This window comes from Vicia villosa, unplaced genomic scaffold (assembly GCF_029867415.1).
Source record: "Vicia villosa cultivar HV-30 ecotype Madison, WI unplaced genomic scaffold, Vvil1.0 ctg.000628F_1_1_3, whole genome shotgun sequence".
Lineage (NCBI taxonomy): Eukaryota > Viridiplantae > Streptophyta > Magnoliopsida > Fabales > Fabaceae > Vicia > Vicia villosa.
In genome coordinates this window covers 408514-426891 of record NW_026705284.1, presented here as the reverse complement: position 1 = coordinate 426891, position 18378 = coordinate 408514, and the positions used below count along the sequence as shown (strand labels likewise).

At 38.8% G+C, this 18378-nt stretch overlaps 1 protein-coding gene and 1 non-coding gene across 2 annotated transcripts; one reads left to right on the top strand and one right to left on the bottom strand.

The window, feature by feature from the left end:
* Positions 1-765: 765 nt before the first annotated feature.
* Positions 766-872, bottom strand: LOC131629999 (small nucleolar RNA R71). Its single transcript, XR_009292170.1, has one exon. It is a non-coding gene; the product is annotated as a small nucleolar RNA R71 (small nucleolar RNA).
* A 6163-nt stretch (positions 873-7035) lies between these two features.
* Positions 7036-7856, top strand: LOC131629985 (uncharacterized). Its single transcript, XM_058900781.1, has 2 exons — positions 7036-7383; positions 7815-7856. The coding sequence occupies exons 1-2, from the start codon at positions 7036-7038 to the stop codon at positions 7854-7856; spliced, it is 390 nt and encodes a 129-aa protein (XP_058756764.1).
* The last annotated feature ends 10522 nt before the right edge of the window (positions 7857-18378 follow it).

The window sequence follows — 18378 nt, the reverse complement described above, 5'->3', positions numbered from 1 at the left end:
TAAATGAATATAAATTCACATAAATACAAATAAAAATCATAAAAATAAAGTGATGGATTTAAAAGCTTCTCTTAGAGTCATGGGCTTTCTTGGAGGTAAGATTGGGCTTCTTCTTTTTGTACCTAATCACATTAGTAAGGGCAGAAATACATTTAAAAAAAATAAAATATTAGTATAACGAATTAAAATGGTTTAATAGTTTTAATTTAAAATTCAATTTAAATTAAGATTGAATTAAATATTAAACCCATAAACCACGATAATTAAATCATACACTAGAATAGAAACGCGTAAAATGAACGTATGCATGAATAATTGCACAATTGCGCAAATAATATGCAAAGCATAAACCCGTAGAAATAAAATCAGGAGGGCAAATTTTGGGGTATGACAGCTGCTATTCGTCCTCTTAGAGACTACGCCGCTCCTTCGCGCGCTGAATCGCACTCAAGTATCGCACCACCTGCAATTGAGGCGAACAATTTCGAACTGAAACCTTCGTTGGTACAAGTTGTTCAACAGAACCAATTCTCTGGAAGCCCTGCAGACGACCCCAACCTCCATTTATCTGTGTTCGTGCAATATGCCGACACTGTCAAAGCTAACAACGTTAGTTCCGAAGCCATTCGATTACACCTCTTTCCTTTCTCCTTGAGAGATAGAGCTAGAGCGTGGCTTCAATCCCCACCTTCTAATTCCATAACTACATGGGACGAATTGAAGAAAGTATTCTTAGCTAGATACTTTCTGCCTAGCAAAACCGCTATGCTAAGAGGTCAAATCAACGGATTTACCCAGAAAGATAACGAATCACTCTTCGAAGCTTGGGAACGATACAAGGACATGCTTAGACTATGCCCTCATCATGGACTCGAACCATGGCTGATCATCCATACTTTCTATGGTGGTCTCCTTTATAACACTAAAATGACTATAGATGCCGCAGCTGGCGGAGCATTAATGGACAAACCTCATGATGAAGCATACAACCTCATAGAGAACATGGCACAAAACCATTACCAATGGGGTGGAGAACGAGCCTCTCTAGAGAAAACCCAAACCAAAGGAGGAATGTACGAAGTAAGTGGTATAGACCGCGTTAACGCTAAAGTAGACGCTTTAACTCAAAAGATCAAAAACTTAACTATCACTCCTTCAGCCACCGCTGCTGCCGTAGCACCTAACTACGAAATTTGTGGATTAATTGGACACGCAGTTGCCGAATGTCAACTCTTGACTGGTATCCCATCTGATCAAGTAAACTATGCTCAAGGAAACCCTTATTCTAACACGTACAACCCTGGATGGAAGAACCATCCAAACTTTTCATATAAGAACAACAATGCGTTGTACGCGCCTGGACAAGCATCTGCTGTCCCACCTGGCTATCAAAAAGCGCCTGTAGCTCCCCAAAACGCCCCTAGGAAGTCGAACCTAGAAATCGTGATGGAAAACTTTATAGCTTCCCAACAACAAACCAACAAGGACTTCCTAAATCAAAACATCCACAATAGTGAGCAACTAAAACAATTATCGAACAAAGTAGATGCTTTAGCTACGCATAACAAAATGTTAGAAACTCAAATTTCACAAGTAGCTCAACAACAAGCACCTACTGCTGCCCCTGCTGGCACGTTTCCTGCTCAACCACAACCTAATCCTAAAGGACATGCGAACGCGATAACACTACGAAGTGGAACGAACTACGATGGACCTATCGATCCTAGAACTCAAAACGCACCCATGTCACAACAAGAGCCAAAGGAAACCAAAAAGGCATCAACTGATGACCAAACTGCTAAGACCAATGAGAACAACACCGAAGTGGAACCTGAAAAAGAAAAACCTTACGTTCCACCACCACCTTATAAGCCACCAATTCCTTACCCTCAGAGATTAGCTAAATCCAAAACCGAAGCGCAATTTAAAAAAATTTTAGAACTTCTGAAACAATTAAACATAACCATACCTTTCACAGAAGCCATAACTGAAATGCCTTCGTACGCTAAATTCTTAAAAGAAATTCTATAGGACAAAAAGAAACTCGAGGATAACGAAACTGTAACACTTACCGCTGAATGTAGCGCTATCATCCAAAATAACATGCCTCCCAAACTGAAAGATCCTGGTAGCTTTTCTATACCCTGCGTAATAGGAAAGACTATTATAGAAAAAGCCTTGTGCGACTTAGGAGCCAGTGTTAGTTTGATGCCTCTTTCGACCTGTAAGAAACTAAATCTGGGTGAGCTTAAGGCAACGAGAATGTCTCTTCAACTAGCTGACCGTTCAGTTAAATACCCTATAGGAATGTCAAAAAATATCCCTGTGCGTGTAGGCCAATTCTACATCCCAACTGAATTCATCATAATGGATATCCAAGAAGATTCTAACATCCCGATCATATTAGGAAGACCATTCTTAGCAACTGCTGGTGCAATTATAGACGTTAAGCGAGGAAAGCTTACCTTCGAAGTAGGAGAAGAGAAAATTGAATTCATTCTTTCCCAATTCCTAAAAGCACCTTCTATAATTGACACATGCTGCTCTGCCGACATAATCGACGAGTGTGTAAACGAAATAAAATCTGAACCGCATAAGGAAACCGAGATCCTAAGAATTCCTATACCGCCAATTTTTGAAGATGACAACTGGCGTGGGGAATATCAAGATAACCACCTGAGTGAATGTTTGGCATTAACTCCTGATCCTATACCTGGGCCTAAGAAACCTGCTATAGAACTTAAAACACTACCTACCGACCTTAGGTACGAATTCCTAGACGAAGAACTTAACCGACCAGTTATAGTTAACGCCAATTTAGGACAAACCGAGACTGAAAAAGTACTCATTGTCCTAAGAAGATACCCAACCGCTCTAGGATATAACATATCAGATCTGAAAGGAATAAGTCCTTCCCTCTGTATGCATCGCATTATGCTCGAAGAAGATTGTAAAACCTCTTGGGAGCATCAAAGACGAATAAATTCCAATATGAGCGATGTGGTTAAAAAGGAAATCCAAAAACTGCTAGAAGCCGGAATCATATATCCAATATCCGATAGTAAATGGGTTAGTCCTATTCATGTCGTACCAAAGAAAGGAGGAGTTACTGTAATCACTAACGCAAAAAGCGAATCTGTAGCACAACGTACCCAAACTGGATGGAGAAGGTGCATTGACTATAGGAAGCTAAACAAATCCACCCGGAAAGATCATTTCCCTTTACCATTTATAGATCAAATGCTCGAACTCCTAGCTAAACACTCACATTTATGTTATCTAGATGGATACTCCGGATTTTTCCAAATTCCTATCCACCCCGACGACCAAGAAAAGACCACGTTTACCTGCTCTTATGGTACGTTCGCTTATAGACGAATGCCTTTCGGACTTTGCAATGCACCTGCAACCTTCCAGAGATGTATGATGGCAATATTTGCCGACTTCCTGGATGGAATAATGGAGGTCTTTATGGACGACTTCTCTGTCTGTGGAGGAAGTTTTGAAACATGCTTAGAAAACCTTGAATTGTTACTTAAACGATGCGTAAGCGTTAACCTAGTCCTTAATTGGGGAAAATGCCATTTCATGGTTCGACAAGGAATCGTACTTGGACACATCGTATCCGATAGAGGGATCAAAGTGGATAAAGCTAAAATCGAAATTATCGAAAACCTTCATCCTCCCAAAATAGTTAGAGAAATAAGAAGTTTTCTAGGACACGCTGGTTTTTACCGACGTTTTATTAAGGATTTCTCTAAAATAACCAAACCCTTAACCGAATTACTGATGAAAGACGCCGAATTCAATTTTAACGATAAATGCACTGAAGTTTTCTGTACGCTTAAATAAGCATTAATCTCTGCGCCGATTATGCAACCTCCCGACTGGAATGAACCTTTCGAAATAATGTGCGACGCAAGCGATTATGCTGTAGGAGCCGTTCTAGGGCAAAGAAAAGATAAGAAACTACATGTCATATACTATGCGAGTAGAACCCTAGACAAAGCTTAAATGAATTACGCCATGACAGAAAAAGAACTACTAGCTGTCGTATTCGCGTTAGATAAGTTCCGTTCCTACTTGGTAGGAGCCAAAATAATCATATACACTGACCACGCCGCTATTAGGTACCTCTTAACCAAGAAAGACGCCAAACCTAGACTGTTAAGATGGATCCTTTTATTACAAGAGTTCGACTTGGAAATTAAAGATAAAAAGGGAACTGAAAATGTCGTAGCAGATCACCTCTCTCGACTAGCAAATCTGAAACCCGAACAAGTACCAATTGATGATGATTTCCCTTACGAAAGACTCATCGCTCAGTTGGAAGCTAACGAATTAGAACCATACCATCCAATCACCGAACCCAATAACTTCACAGAAGTAGCTTTAGCCCGCTCTAACACACCTTGGTATGCAGACTTCGTAAATTACCTAGCTGCTGGTGTACTCCCTCCTGATCTAAATTACCAACAGAAGAAAAAATTCTTTCATGACCTAAAACATTACTATTGGGACGACCCCCTCCTTTTCAAAAGAGGTCCCGATGGAATCTTTAGACGTTGTGTACCCGAGGAAGAAATAGGAAGCATAATAACACATTGTCATTCAGCACCATGTGGAGGACACCATAGCACATCTAGAACCTGCGCCAAAATCCTTCAATCTGGACTCTTCTGGCCCAACCTATGGAAAGACGTTTATTTTGCTGTATTAAATTGTGATAGATGCCAATGAACCGGAAATATCTCGAGACGTGACGAAATGCCTCAAAAGGGCATCCTAGAAGTAGAAATATTTGACGTCTGGGGAATAGACTTTATGGGTCCGTTTCCATCATCGTTCGGAAATAAATATATACTCGTAGCTGTTGATTACGTTTCGAAATGGATAGAAGCTATCGCTTCTCCTACAAACGATACACGAGTAGTTATCAAACTCTTCAAAAACGTTATCTTTCCTAGGTTCGGTGTGCCAAGACTGGTAATTAGCGATGGTGGGTCTCATTTCATTTCAAGAATCCTTGAAAAACTCCTTTGAAAATATGGCGTAAATCATCGAATAGCTACATCATACCATCCACAAACAAGCGGACAAGTAGAAGTATCTAACCGCGAAATAAAGCAAATATTGGAGAAAACTGTTGCTATATCTAGAAAGGATTGGTCATCCAAGTTAAATGAAGCTTTATGGGCTTATAGAACAGCTTTCAAAACTCCAATTGGAACCACCCCATTCAAACTCGTTTATGGAAAATCATGCCACCTTCCGGTAGAGTTAGAACATAAAGCCTATTGGGCCATTAAGAATTTAAATTTTAACTACGCTACTGCTGGTGAGAAACGACTTCTAGACATAAACGAATTAGAAGAACTTAGACAAGACGCTTATGAAAACGCCAAAATCTATGAAGAAAGAACGAAAAAATGGCATGACAAGCGTATATCTAGGAAAAAATTTAGCATAAGCGATAAAGTACTTCTATTTAATACTAGACTAAAATTATTTCCTGGAAAGTTACGATCTAGATGGTCTGGCCCTTTTGAAATTACTAACATATTTATGAGCGGAGCGATAGAAATCAAAGGAGAAACAGTCAAACCTTTTGTCGTAAATGGGCAACGTCTTAAGTATTACCATCATCTCGAACACGATGAAAACATTCAAATTTTTAAACTTGATGAGCTGCCCGCTCATTCAGAAAAATGATTTTCTATTTTTCGTCGAGCTTACGACATAAAACAAAGCGCTTGGTGGGAGACAACCCACAGTTATTTTTATTTTTACTTTTATTTTTTTTTCTATTCTATTTTTGAATTATTCTTCTATATTTTTATGTTTTTTTCCTACATCTTATAATAATTACTATAATTATAACCGCTATTTTTAAATCGTGAAAATCTCTCCTTTTTATAATTATAATTATTATTATAACTTGTTACACTTTTAATTTTATTTTTCTCTTTATTTTTCCTTTTAAACGACACTAGCCTAGTTCTAACTTAATTTTAATATTTTCAACTTTTAGGCTTTCTTAACTACTAATTCATCAAGATGCAAGAAGTTGACAGTATGGAAGTTGTGTTCCGTGGTAGAGGGCAAGAAGCGAGATATGCTAAGCTAGCTGAGAGGCAAATGGATTTGACTCGCTATCCTCACCACCCGACTATGGAAAGGTTAGGTATCGCAGAAAGCGTCATGCACTTGCTGAACCAAATCGGTTGGACCGGTTCTCACCTGTTCCGCAAGTTTAGTACTTACCGAAAGCTCACTCTGGAATTCTTGAGCTCTTTGACTTATCTGCCTAACTGTGGACAAGGACTGAGGAAAGGAGTTATCCTCTTTCGACTCTTTGGTTTAGAATATCAGTTTTGCATCCGAGATTTTGCGGAAATGTTAGAAATCCCTCATGGATCAGATGCATACACCACAGTCCCTGAAGAAAGTCTTGCATACTGGGAGTTGGAGAGATTTAGGGGTAAGATTATTGGTAACGATAACCCTGAAGAGAACGAGTTTCAATCCGAGAACATTCATAACCCTGCTTTCAGATACCTGCATAAGATCATCGCTCACTTCATCTTCGGTAAACCCGATAATGTCACTGAAGTTTCTAGAGAAGAGTTATTCATCATGTTCTGCACCTCTCAGAATCGTCCGGTCAACGCCATCGCATTTATGCTAACAAACTTCGAGCGCATCACGCAAGACGAAGTTTCACCTATTCTGATCGGCGGATTTGTCACTATGATTGCAAATGCCATAGGTCTGAGAACACCACTACTTAGATTGACACCTTTTGGTTCCTACAACTCTATGAACATTCGCTTCTGTTTTAATCGAGGTATCATTGGTAACCTTGGACCTGATCAGTTTGATTTACTCATTGATAATAAAGTACTAGATCAGTTCACCTTACCGAATCCGAGAACGAGTGTGCACAACCATGCTAACTGGCTTTACTATGATCAAATCCCTGAAAGAGAATCATCTCCAGAAACACCACAAGCTTATGAACATTTAGATGATGACATGTATGTAGCAGAACAAAATTCTGACCCTGACACTCCTCCTGGATACTATGGAAATGGACATATACCCGTAGATTATCTTGAACCTGAATACGAACCTATGCCTGAAGATGATGATGTGCCTGAATATAAGCCTCTACCTGAAGATGAACCCATTCCTGAGTATGAGCCTGAGACTCCTACTGGTTCACAAGAAATTCAATCTGAAGACATGACTGACGTCGAGCTTGAGCAACAACAACCTGCTGCATCTGCTGAATCAGTGGCCCCAAGAAATGCTCCTCCTAGGATCGAGCCCGCTCCTAATCAGAACGCGCATGGGGAAGCCATCGACGCACTGCAACACGAAGTACAACATGTGCGCAACGAGTTACACACTCTGCAAATGCACTTCTTCGACTTCATCGACACCGTCAATGCTCAATTCGACGAAGTTTTCAAACACATTTATTCTAATGTGCACAACAACAGACGTGGCTAGATGTTAACGCTTAGATTATTAGATTTTATTTCTAGTTCTAGCAATTTTCAATTCCTAATTTAGAATTTAATTTTCTGCATTTTTACATTCTGTTTCTATCAACACTCAGTACCAGTTTTTAATTCAAATGCATTATTTTATTCATTACTGCTACTGTGTTATACTGCACTGCTATTAACTGCTATATATTCCTGAACGCATATAATATATTCAGCTTGATTACCATTCTTTTTGCTGTTTATAGTATTAAAATATGACACTGTTCTGAACAATTTATCACACTATATTATGCCTGTCAGAAACTGTCAAGACCAGTACATGCGTGGAAACCACTCCCCTAGGCTAGGAGACGCACGTCTCCAACTTTGTGGGACCACCCTTCTGCGTGTGAAGGACAAGAGACGCCCGTCTCCATACCCTGTCCCCCTGCAGACTGCCTGCCTGAGACGCGCGTTTCCCAAGGGTACCAGGCTGGATGCTTCGTTTGACCACGCAGACCATCATTTCTCCCTCTTTGAATTTTGAATTTCAAAATTCATCATTCAATATTCTTCATTCTCCCTATTATTTCTTCCATTTAAACACCATAAACCTCATTCATCCTCCATCATCACCTCTTTAACTCTACATCATTTCCCATCTCTCCATTCCATTCAAACTTCAAACACCACCATAACTTCATTTTAATTCTATATTTACTCCACCATTTTCAAACCTCACTATAAAACCACACCACCACCACTCTTTTTCTTCACAACCTCCAAACCATTTTCTATTCTTCTACTCTCCACACTATCTTTTTCCAAACACATCATGCCTCCACGCTCAGTCATCCGAAGTGTGCATCCTGAGAGGCCACCTCCCGACCTTTCACATATTATCTTTCGAGAGGAAGACAACGATGCTCAAAGAACCAAATACCTCGCTTTCTATGAACGTTCGGTTGTTCCCACAAAATTTGTGAACATCGAATGTCTAGAAACTCTGGGTCTCATAGATGGTGTCAACCGTTTGCTCACAAAATCTAGCCTACATCATCTCTGTACCGAACCCGTACCAACTTATGAGCCGCTCGTCTTAGAGTTCTAGAGCTCTTTCAATTACGACACTCCTTCTGATCAACCACTTTTAACCGGTAACATCCAATTTCGGATGTTTAACCGTGAATTTATTCTGGACCAAGAAGCAGTCGCTACGTATTTGCATTTTAATAATGCACCAAATGCTCACCGCACAATCTTTCGAGAACTCAATGGCAGATCTTGGGAGGAACTCGCTTTCGAATTTTGGTTTAATCTTACTGGCGAAGTTCCTACCGGTTGGAGGACCCTACATGCTTCTCATATTCAAAACCCCGTTATACGTTATTTTTAACGTGTTTTGGGGCACACTATTTTTGCAAGGTCCAACAACCACAAGGTAAACCAAAATGAATTATTTTTCTTATACTGTGCGCTAAACAATATCCGTTTCAATGCCGCACCTTTTATGCTCCAACACATCCAAGGCTGCATCAACGCCCCCGCTACAAACCCCTTCCTGTTTGGCGGCATTATTACCTCCTTGGCCTGTGCCTTAGGTCTCGGTGATGACCTCATCTCCCTCTCTCATCTTATGATGCCTGCTCAATCCCTCGATCTCACTTACTGCTGTGACTCTCACTTGGTTTCACCCCGTCATGATGGCCACTACACTATGGTCGTCAACAAAGTTCTAATTCCATATGTCATCCTGCCATGCCCAGAGCAAATCAACATCCGTTACGTTCAACATTGGAGGCTTATTAATGAAAATCCTCAAGATAACCAACCTGAACATCATAATGAGCTAGCGGATGCAATGGAACAAGAATTCAACCAAGCACAAGTTAATGTCAACCAACCTCCTCAAAATAACCCTCCGCCTATTACTCTTGATGCCATGTATGCTGCAATTCAACGCCAAGACCAACTCTTTCAAGCTATGTAGACAAATCAAAACGAAACACTAAGGCTTATTCGAGAGATGCAACAAGAGCACCGTGACTACGCTATTAGGAACGAAGGTCAATACACCGAAATTGCCACACAATTGCATGATCTTAACATTCTTGTAAATGGCTCTCCTACTGATAGACGTCGTCGTGTTCGTACAAGAGGCGCAAGCAGTTCCCGCAACCGCAACAATGAGGAGTAGTTCATATGCATTGAGGACACTGCATCATCTAAGTCTGGGGGAGTGGTATTACTCGCTTTATTATTATTTCCTTTTATTTTATTTCCTTTCCTTGTAATGTTTCTTTTCAAATTCAATAAAGCATTTTTATGGAATTTCAAGTCTTATATGTATAATTCTGTGGCTATTACAATTTCTTCCATTTTCTTCAGCCATAACAAATTTTTTTTTACTCCAAAATGATAAACGCATAACCCCACACGTTCGAGAAGTACGAAGCTACTCAAACACTTAACACATAGAAATCACAATAAAGATTCAAGACAATACCCTTATTGTCCCGACACTCTAAAACCCCCAAGTGTGCGTAACCGATTTGAATACCCTTTATACCGAAACCATCGACTTTAATTTTTGAAGTAACCCTTATTAGTTTATTCTAGCAGTCGGCACCGTCTTAGACACCAACTACGCAGAGAGTCGATGAATATAAGTGTATGATCCTTATAATTATGATTATGTGCTTAACCACTTATAGAAATGTGCCTACTAAGTAAGGTGATCCTCACAAGATCATTTAACCTAACGGTCACAAATCTCAAATACAAAGAATTTAAAAACTCATTGTTGATTGGTTCAGAAGTTATCTGGTACTGAACTTGGTAGGAAGGACTATTGTCCGATTCCCCACAATCTACAAATAAGCGCTAAGGAGTATACCACATAAATGTGCCAGAACTCCATAAGAAGGATCATAGTCACTAATCGGCTACTCTGCTATGTGCGTGTCAAGATAATGGGCTTAATGTTACTGCGTGCGAATGAAAAGGGTAAAACATGATGATGAGTCAAGGTCAAGCTATAATGGTATGATTCGGATTGGTATGCACGCTGAGAGTTGTCTAGTGTCGCTACTATAAGTTTATTGCTAGGATCTGTCGCATAATTTTCAAACAAAAACACTCTGTAGCTGAGTATTACCGAACGACGTGGTGGAAGCGTATTTCATTTCACTGTCCTCCTGTCTTTATCTTATTATTTTCTTGAGGACAAGCAAAGGTTCAAGTCTGGGGGAATTTGATAACACGATTTTATATCGTATATTTAGCTTGAAATCCATAAATATTTATAGCATTTTCCGTTTATTATATTGTTTTATTATGATATTATGCGAGTATTTGCTTTGTTTCAGGTTTTACACTCTTATTGAGACTATTTGTGAAAATGAGAAGAAATGGAGCCAAAATGACTACTATTTGTGCCTAAAAGATGAAAAAGGGGTGCTGAAGTGAAAAAAGGGGTGCAAAAGGAGACCCAAAAGCCCAAAGAGAGAGACCAGCCCACGAAGGAGCTGGAAAGACCTAAAGAGCACGTGGAGACGCCCGTCTCCAACGTCTCTCTCTGCCACGTCACGATGAGGAGACGCCCGTCTCCAACTCCCCCTATATTTTCTCCACTTGAGACGCACGTCTCAAGTCATTTGCTGAGTCTCCCTAAAGAAGTGGAGACGTGCGTCTCCGAGTTCCCAGCCCAGAAATCCTGCATTCACGCGTTCCAACTGCAAAGGCTCGCCTATAAATAGAGGCAGCTACTTCACTTCAACATGTCCGATTTTCTGCTAACGAAGTGTTGCCGAAATTACTCCGCGACCATTATTTTCTTTCCTGCTTTCAATTAAACCATTTTATTTTCTCACAGCAATTTCTTCACCGGAAATTGTTGTGAACCTTTTATAAATCTAGCCTTACGTTAGATTTATCCTTTTTATTCCTTGTTTTAAATTTCTGCCCGTTTATTTCCGAAGAACGATCCAGCCAACCTGTGGTGGAAGTTCGATACTTCAAGATTCAATCCAATTCAGATTTATTTTATTTCAGGTTTATTATTTACCGCTTTATTTATTATTGTTATTGCATGATATATTGTATGCCATTTGACATGCCTTTTATTATAAGCCAAATTAATTTATGCATGCTTAACCGTATTAATATGTCTGGCTAATTAACTAAGATATTGGTATGTAAAGTAAGTTAACCGTGGGATCCGAAATAAATTGGCTTAGTTTTATTTTATTGAATATCACTTGTTTTTGGTTTGTATGTCTAATTTAATTAGTAAGTCTTAAAACCAATAGAGCGAAAGTTTGAGGTCTTAAGACGGTCAAAGGTTAAAATCAATAGAGCGAAAGTTTGAGATCTTTAATTGGATAGTAGACATAGGACATTAGTTTTAAGGATGGCGAAAGCGTATTAAAACTAATTAGAACTTGTTTATTTTCAAAAAATGTTTTTATACCCGCGCGGGATGGCGAAAGCGTACGTTAGGGATATTAGCATGTTCCGAGTCAATAGAGCGAAAGTTTGAGATTAGGAGATTTAAATAGATAACGACTTCATAAAACAAGCATTTTATTAATTACGTTGTTTCCAAATAGCTTTTCTAAATCTAATGGGATGGCGAAAGCGTACATTACGAGTTAGGATAGTAGTCTAAATCAACAGAGCGAAAGTTTGAGAGGAGGACTTTTAATCAATAGAATTAATAAAGATTTTTAATCGAATTAATACATTAGCCAATGGACCTTCGGATCACCTAAAGTTAAACGAAATACATACTGATATCTGTCTATTATTATATTTCTTAGTATTCACAATCACTTCCCCTTAGAAACAATCAAAATATTAGTAGCCTTAGCTTTACATAGTAACCTTAGATAACGGTAGATCGATTCATAGTCCCTGTGGATTCGATATCTTTTAAAACTACACGACACGACTGTGCACTTGCAGTCATAAGATTAATAGACACGTAAAGTCGCGATCAGATAGACCCTTTCACCCTGAAAGGCTAAAAGAACTTCTTTTTCAAAACTATAAGGTAATTGCCCCTAATTGCTTTGCCTTGCTCTAAAACTTTTTCATATTCTTTCTCATAATCCTTCAAAATGGCTACGCTCATTTACGAGCTAAAGTCCATATTATTTTTCTTCTACATTTCTAAAAACAAAGAGCAAAGCAATTAAGAGCCCATGGAAAACCATGGATGCAAAGGGTGCCTTACACCTTCCCTTTGCATAAATTACCCCCCCGAACTCAAAATCTTTTTAAAAGGTATTTTCCTGTTCTTTTAGCCTTTCTGAATATTTGGATAAAATAAAAGTCGGTGGCGACTCATGCTTAACCGTACATTTCGATATAAAAATCAGTTCACCGTATTACACCACCAAAACATTTTCCTCAAGTCTTGATACATTTTAGTAGCACCGGGATGAATACTCAAACCACTTCTATACCCTTCCTCAAGAATTCTCTTTCTTAAATCCACAACATCCGGAATACAAACTCGATCACGACATCTCATAATACCATTCTCGTCAATCCGAAAATCACCACCTTTACCTTGGTTAATCAATGTCATAATGTCGACCAATCTCAAATCTGAATTCTGACCTTCTCTAATCTCATCAAGAATACCACTCGTAAGCTTCAACATACCAAGCTTAACACACGTAGACGTCGCTTCACAAACCAAACTCAAATCTCTAAATTATTCCAACAAGTCAAACTCTCGAACCATCAACATAGACATATGCAATGATTTCCTACTCAATGCATCGGCTACAACATTCGCTTTTCCAGGATGGTAGTTCAAACTAAAATCATAATCCTTCAAGAATTACAACCATCTTCGTTGCCTCCTATTCAACTCTTTCTGATCAAACAAATACTTTAAACTTTTGTGATCATTGAAAACGTCAAATCTTGATCCAAAAAAATAATGCCTCCAAAGTTTCAACACAAACACAACGGCGGCCAACACTAAATCATGTGTCGGATAATTCCTCTCATGAATTTTTAGTTGCCTTGAAGCATAAGCTACCACTTATCCTTTTTGCATCAAAACGCCTCCCAAACCCAACAATGAAGCATCACAATACACCACAAACGGTTCAAACGGATCTGGCAAAATCAAAATAGGAGCAGAAGTCAATCTTCTCTTAAGTTCTTGAAAATTCGCTTCACATTGCGAAGTCCAAATAAAAGCTTGTCCTTTCCTAGTCAACAACGTCAATGGCAAGGATAACTTAGAAAATCCCTCAATGAACTTCCTATAATAACCAGCCAAACCAAGAAAACTTCTAATCTCAGAAACAGACTTAGGAGCTTCCCATTGAGATATGGCTTCAATCTTCGACGGGTCAACAGAAATACCTCCACTAGAGATCACATGGCCAAGAAAACTCACTTCCTTTAACCAAAATTCGCACTTAGAAAACTTAGCATACAACCTCTTCTCTTTCAACACTGATAACACAATTCTCAAATGCTTAGCATGATCATCTTCACTCTTGGAATAGATCAAAATATCATCAATGAACACAACCACAAACTTATCCAGATAATCATGAAAAATCCTATTCATATACTCCATGAATACACCAGGTGCATTAGTCACACCAAACGGCATAACAGAATACTCATAATGACCATACCTCGTCCTAAAAGCAGTCTTCTGAATATCCTCCGCCTTCACACGAATCTGATGATACCCAGACCTCAAATCAATCTTGCTAAACACACAAGCTCCAACCAACTGATCCATCAAATCATCAATCCTTGGAAGTGGATACTTGTTCTTAATCGTTACTTTGTTCAATTGCCTATAATCAACACAAAGTCTCATAGAACCTTCCTTCTTCTTAACCAACAAAATAGGTGCACCCCACGGTGATACACTAGGACGAATAAACTTTTTCTCCAACATATCCTCAAGTTGACTCTTCAACTCTTTCAACTCAGAAGCAGACATTCTATACGGAGCCATCGATACAGGACTAGTTCCAGGAACTAAATCAATCGAAAACTCAACTTCACGTTCCGGCGGTAAATCACTTACCTCTTTAGGAAATACCTCCGCAAAATCACAAACTATTGGCAATTTCTTAATGGTTCTCTTATCATGCATATCTAAGGTTGCCAATAACATAAACAACTCAGCACCATTCTTCACAGATTCATCAACTTGCTTAGCAGATAGAAATAAATCGTCCTTAACACCAATCTCAGGAAAGATAACAGTCTTATCAAAGCAGTTGATATACACACGATTAAATTCCAACCAATTCATACCCAAAATCACATCAAGTTGCTCTAACGGAAGACAAACCAAATCAATCCCAAAATCTCTACCAAAAATAGTCAAAGGGCAATTCAAACACACAAAAGAAGTAGAAATAGAACCCATAGCAGGTGTATCAATAACCATACTCCTACGCATATCAGATAACACAAGATTCAATCTCTTAGCACAATCCAAAGAAATGAAAGAATGTGTCGCACCGGTATCAATAATAGCAATCAAAGGTGTACCATTAATAAAGCACGTACCTTGGATTAGCCTATCATCAGTAGAAGCCTCCGATCCAGACAATGCAAACACTTTCCCTTTCGCTTTTTCCTTCTTTGGCTTATCACATTTGGTGCTAATGTGGCCTTGCTCACCACAGTTGTAGCAAGTCACCTTCGAACCACCTCTACACTCGTTTGCCTTGTGACCACTCTTGCCACACTTGAAACATGTTACCTCAACTTTGGACAATTAACAGCACGATGTCCCTCAACACCACATTTGAAACACTTGATCGGAGCACTAGATCCTCCCCCACTTAGCTTTCCGCCAAAACCAGCTTTCTTCTTATTATCGTATGGTTTTCCACGGAATTGACTTTTCTTATCATTCATAGCCTTGTAGTGAGAAGCACTCTCCCTACTATCCTCATCATAAATCCGACTCTTATTGATCAACTCAGTAAAACGGGTAATCTGTTGGTAACCAATCGCCTTCTTGATATCCGGTCTCAAACCATTGACAAACTTCAAACACTTTGACCTCTCCGCATTCATAGTATTGTAGTGAGGACAATACTTGATAAGCTCTTGAAATCTAGCAGAATTCTCCGCCACGGTACCATTTCCTTGCTTCAATTCAAGAAATTCCACTTCTTTCTTTCCACGGCAATCTTCCGGAAAATAGTTTTCCAAAAATGCATCGCGGAAACGATCCCAAGTAACCTGAATACCTTCCTCATCAAATCTCTGAGCCATATTGCCCCACCAATCCTCAGCTTCCTTTTCCAGCATGTGAGTACCAAACTGCACTCTCTGAGCATCGGTACAATTCATGACTCGAAAAATCTTCTCAATCGCCTTCAACCAAGCTTGAGCTTTATCCGGTTCATGCTCACCCTCAAAGATAGGAGGATTGTTCCTCTGGAACTTCCCTAAAGCATGGTACTCATCATCATCACCATTCCGATTTCCAGCATTAGCTTGAGGCATTTGGCCAAGAGATCCAGCCAACATCCTCAATGCATCAGCAATGGCATCATCAATCCTTCCAGCAACTATCGTCCAACGACAACCAACAACCGAAGCAAACAAAACAGTATCGATCGTTTCAGATACACAAATCTAATACAACGGAAATAAAGACATTAACGACTCTGACCAACTGGTCGACCATGCTCTGATACCACTAATGTAACACCCCTTTTCTAACCCCAAATATATCATACAATCAAACAGAGTAAGCATGCATAAAGGAAAAAGGGAGTCACATGTTATTTTCATCACAATGAAAACCTAAAACAAAACATCCAACACTCTTAATACGCAAAGATCATATTTGTAACACAAATGTATATCTCATGCTTTCATACATTATGCATAAACGCTTGCGGAAAAACAATTGAATTGCTATTAAAATTTCAATGAATATATCCCATGCTATATTCATCTACCAAATTCGAATTAACATTTAAATCCACAATCTTGGCCACATAGCCTTAAACAACATATCCGAGATCTCAAACAAAATACATCCGAATATCCAACAAAACATAGGGAATAGCAATATCCAAACATAAGCATAAGTCTAAATAAAATTCCCCCAAGTGTTACATGATCAGAGCATATGATTCTCTACCTAATCTAATAACAAACTCAGGAGCTCCTCGGCTAAATCCTCGGACAAGCTACTACTCGTCGGAACCTGCACGTTATCAACGAAGGATAACATTCAAACAGAAGGGTGAGAATTCAACTTCTTATAGAAAACATAATAATGGGAAATGCAACATAATTAAGCATACATTTCAAGAATTCATCACTCTTCACAAAACATGTATTTATCTCCGATATAAAGTTAACATGTTCCATACCATCAAGCATCGCAATCAAATTCACAACCTCATATATTGACGATTTACATATATACACATATATCACTCATACATATACATATATTCCACATTTCACATCAAATATGTATCAATCACATATATCTCATTCTCATCTCATTCTCTAATTCATATAAAATGATTCATCATTCCATATATATATGCATATCAATCAAATTCACATCCACACATTCATACCACATAATCACACATAACAACATTTCACACCGACACGTGCGACTCAAGTGTGACTCTATGCGATATGCATGTGGATCCCTCCGTTATCGTTTCCGATCATGCCGATTGTCATTCTCTCAAGACTAGATAACCACCTCAAAGCCCCATACTCGTTAAGCTTTCAAACCCCATACTCGTTAGGTTTGGGACAAGTAAATAACCTTCGCGAGATTACCCAACATTGCCACTTTCAAAGACTCATGCTTGTGTACGTGTGCAACAAAACAAGACTCCTGCATTTAAGACGATCTCTCTATCTCTTAAACTACACAATCACATCTTTACAACTTTGCACAACATTACACAACAATAAATTCAATCCAATATCACACCTCAATTAGCATTTAGCAATCAATCACATAATTCATGGTATTAACATCTCATAAGGCATCCATGAACATTGATCATACAAGATTCATCCATAACATACATATATAATTACATGTTATTTTCAAGTAACATCATAATTAAATTAAACAAATGTCAATCAAACCTACTTTATAATGTAGAAAATCTTATTAGCTTTTTAACGCTTCGAACGGCGCATAAAACGGAGTTACGGATCAAAAGTTATGGCCTTTACAAAAATCTGCCAAAAATTGAATCTGCAGGTCGACGCAAAGAAACCATAGGTCGACGCATTGCTATTTTCCATCTCTCTCGGGTATGCGCTTGCCGACTCATGTGTCGACGCAAGGATGCTATAGGTCGACTCACAGAACCTATAGGTCGACGCATGCTGAAGGAAAATGGATTTTCTGCTGTTTTAAGATGCTCAGGTCGACTCATACCTCTGTGTAGGTCGACCTATGCTGCGTAAAACTCAGAAAATCACCATTTTTCTTCCCCACTCCCCTCATACAACACCCATTAACCCAAACACAATCCATACATCAATAAACATCAAATACAACCAGTATTCATCATTATTGAACAACATATATCATTAAAATCATATTTAATCATGTAAATCCATAGAAAATAGCATAAACCCTAACTTTTCTATGTGTTCATGAAATTGCAAAGATGAAGAGATAATCACAACAAGACACATTACTCAATCATATAGTCTATAAGAACTTGGATTCAAACCCTTACCTCTTGAATTTCTCCTTCTAACTTCAAGGTTATCTACAATCCCCTTCTCTTCTCTATGCCTCTTTTCTTCTTTCTACTCTTCTTTCTATCTTTCTATCTAATTTAGGTTAACTCATAAAATTCTATTCTAACTCTCA

What these genes read in the sequence shown, in the direction of transcription:
- LOC131629985 (XM_058900781.1), top strand. Translation starts at nt 7,036, where the DNA reads ATGTATGTAGCAGAACAAAATTCTGACCCTGACACTCCTCCTGGATAC. An exon ending in TCGACGCACTGCAACACGAA is followed by an intron (nt 7,384 to 7,814) that starts GTACAACATGTG and finishes TATGCCTGTCAG; the next exon opens with AAACTGTCAAGACCAGTACA.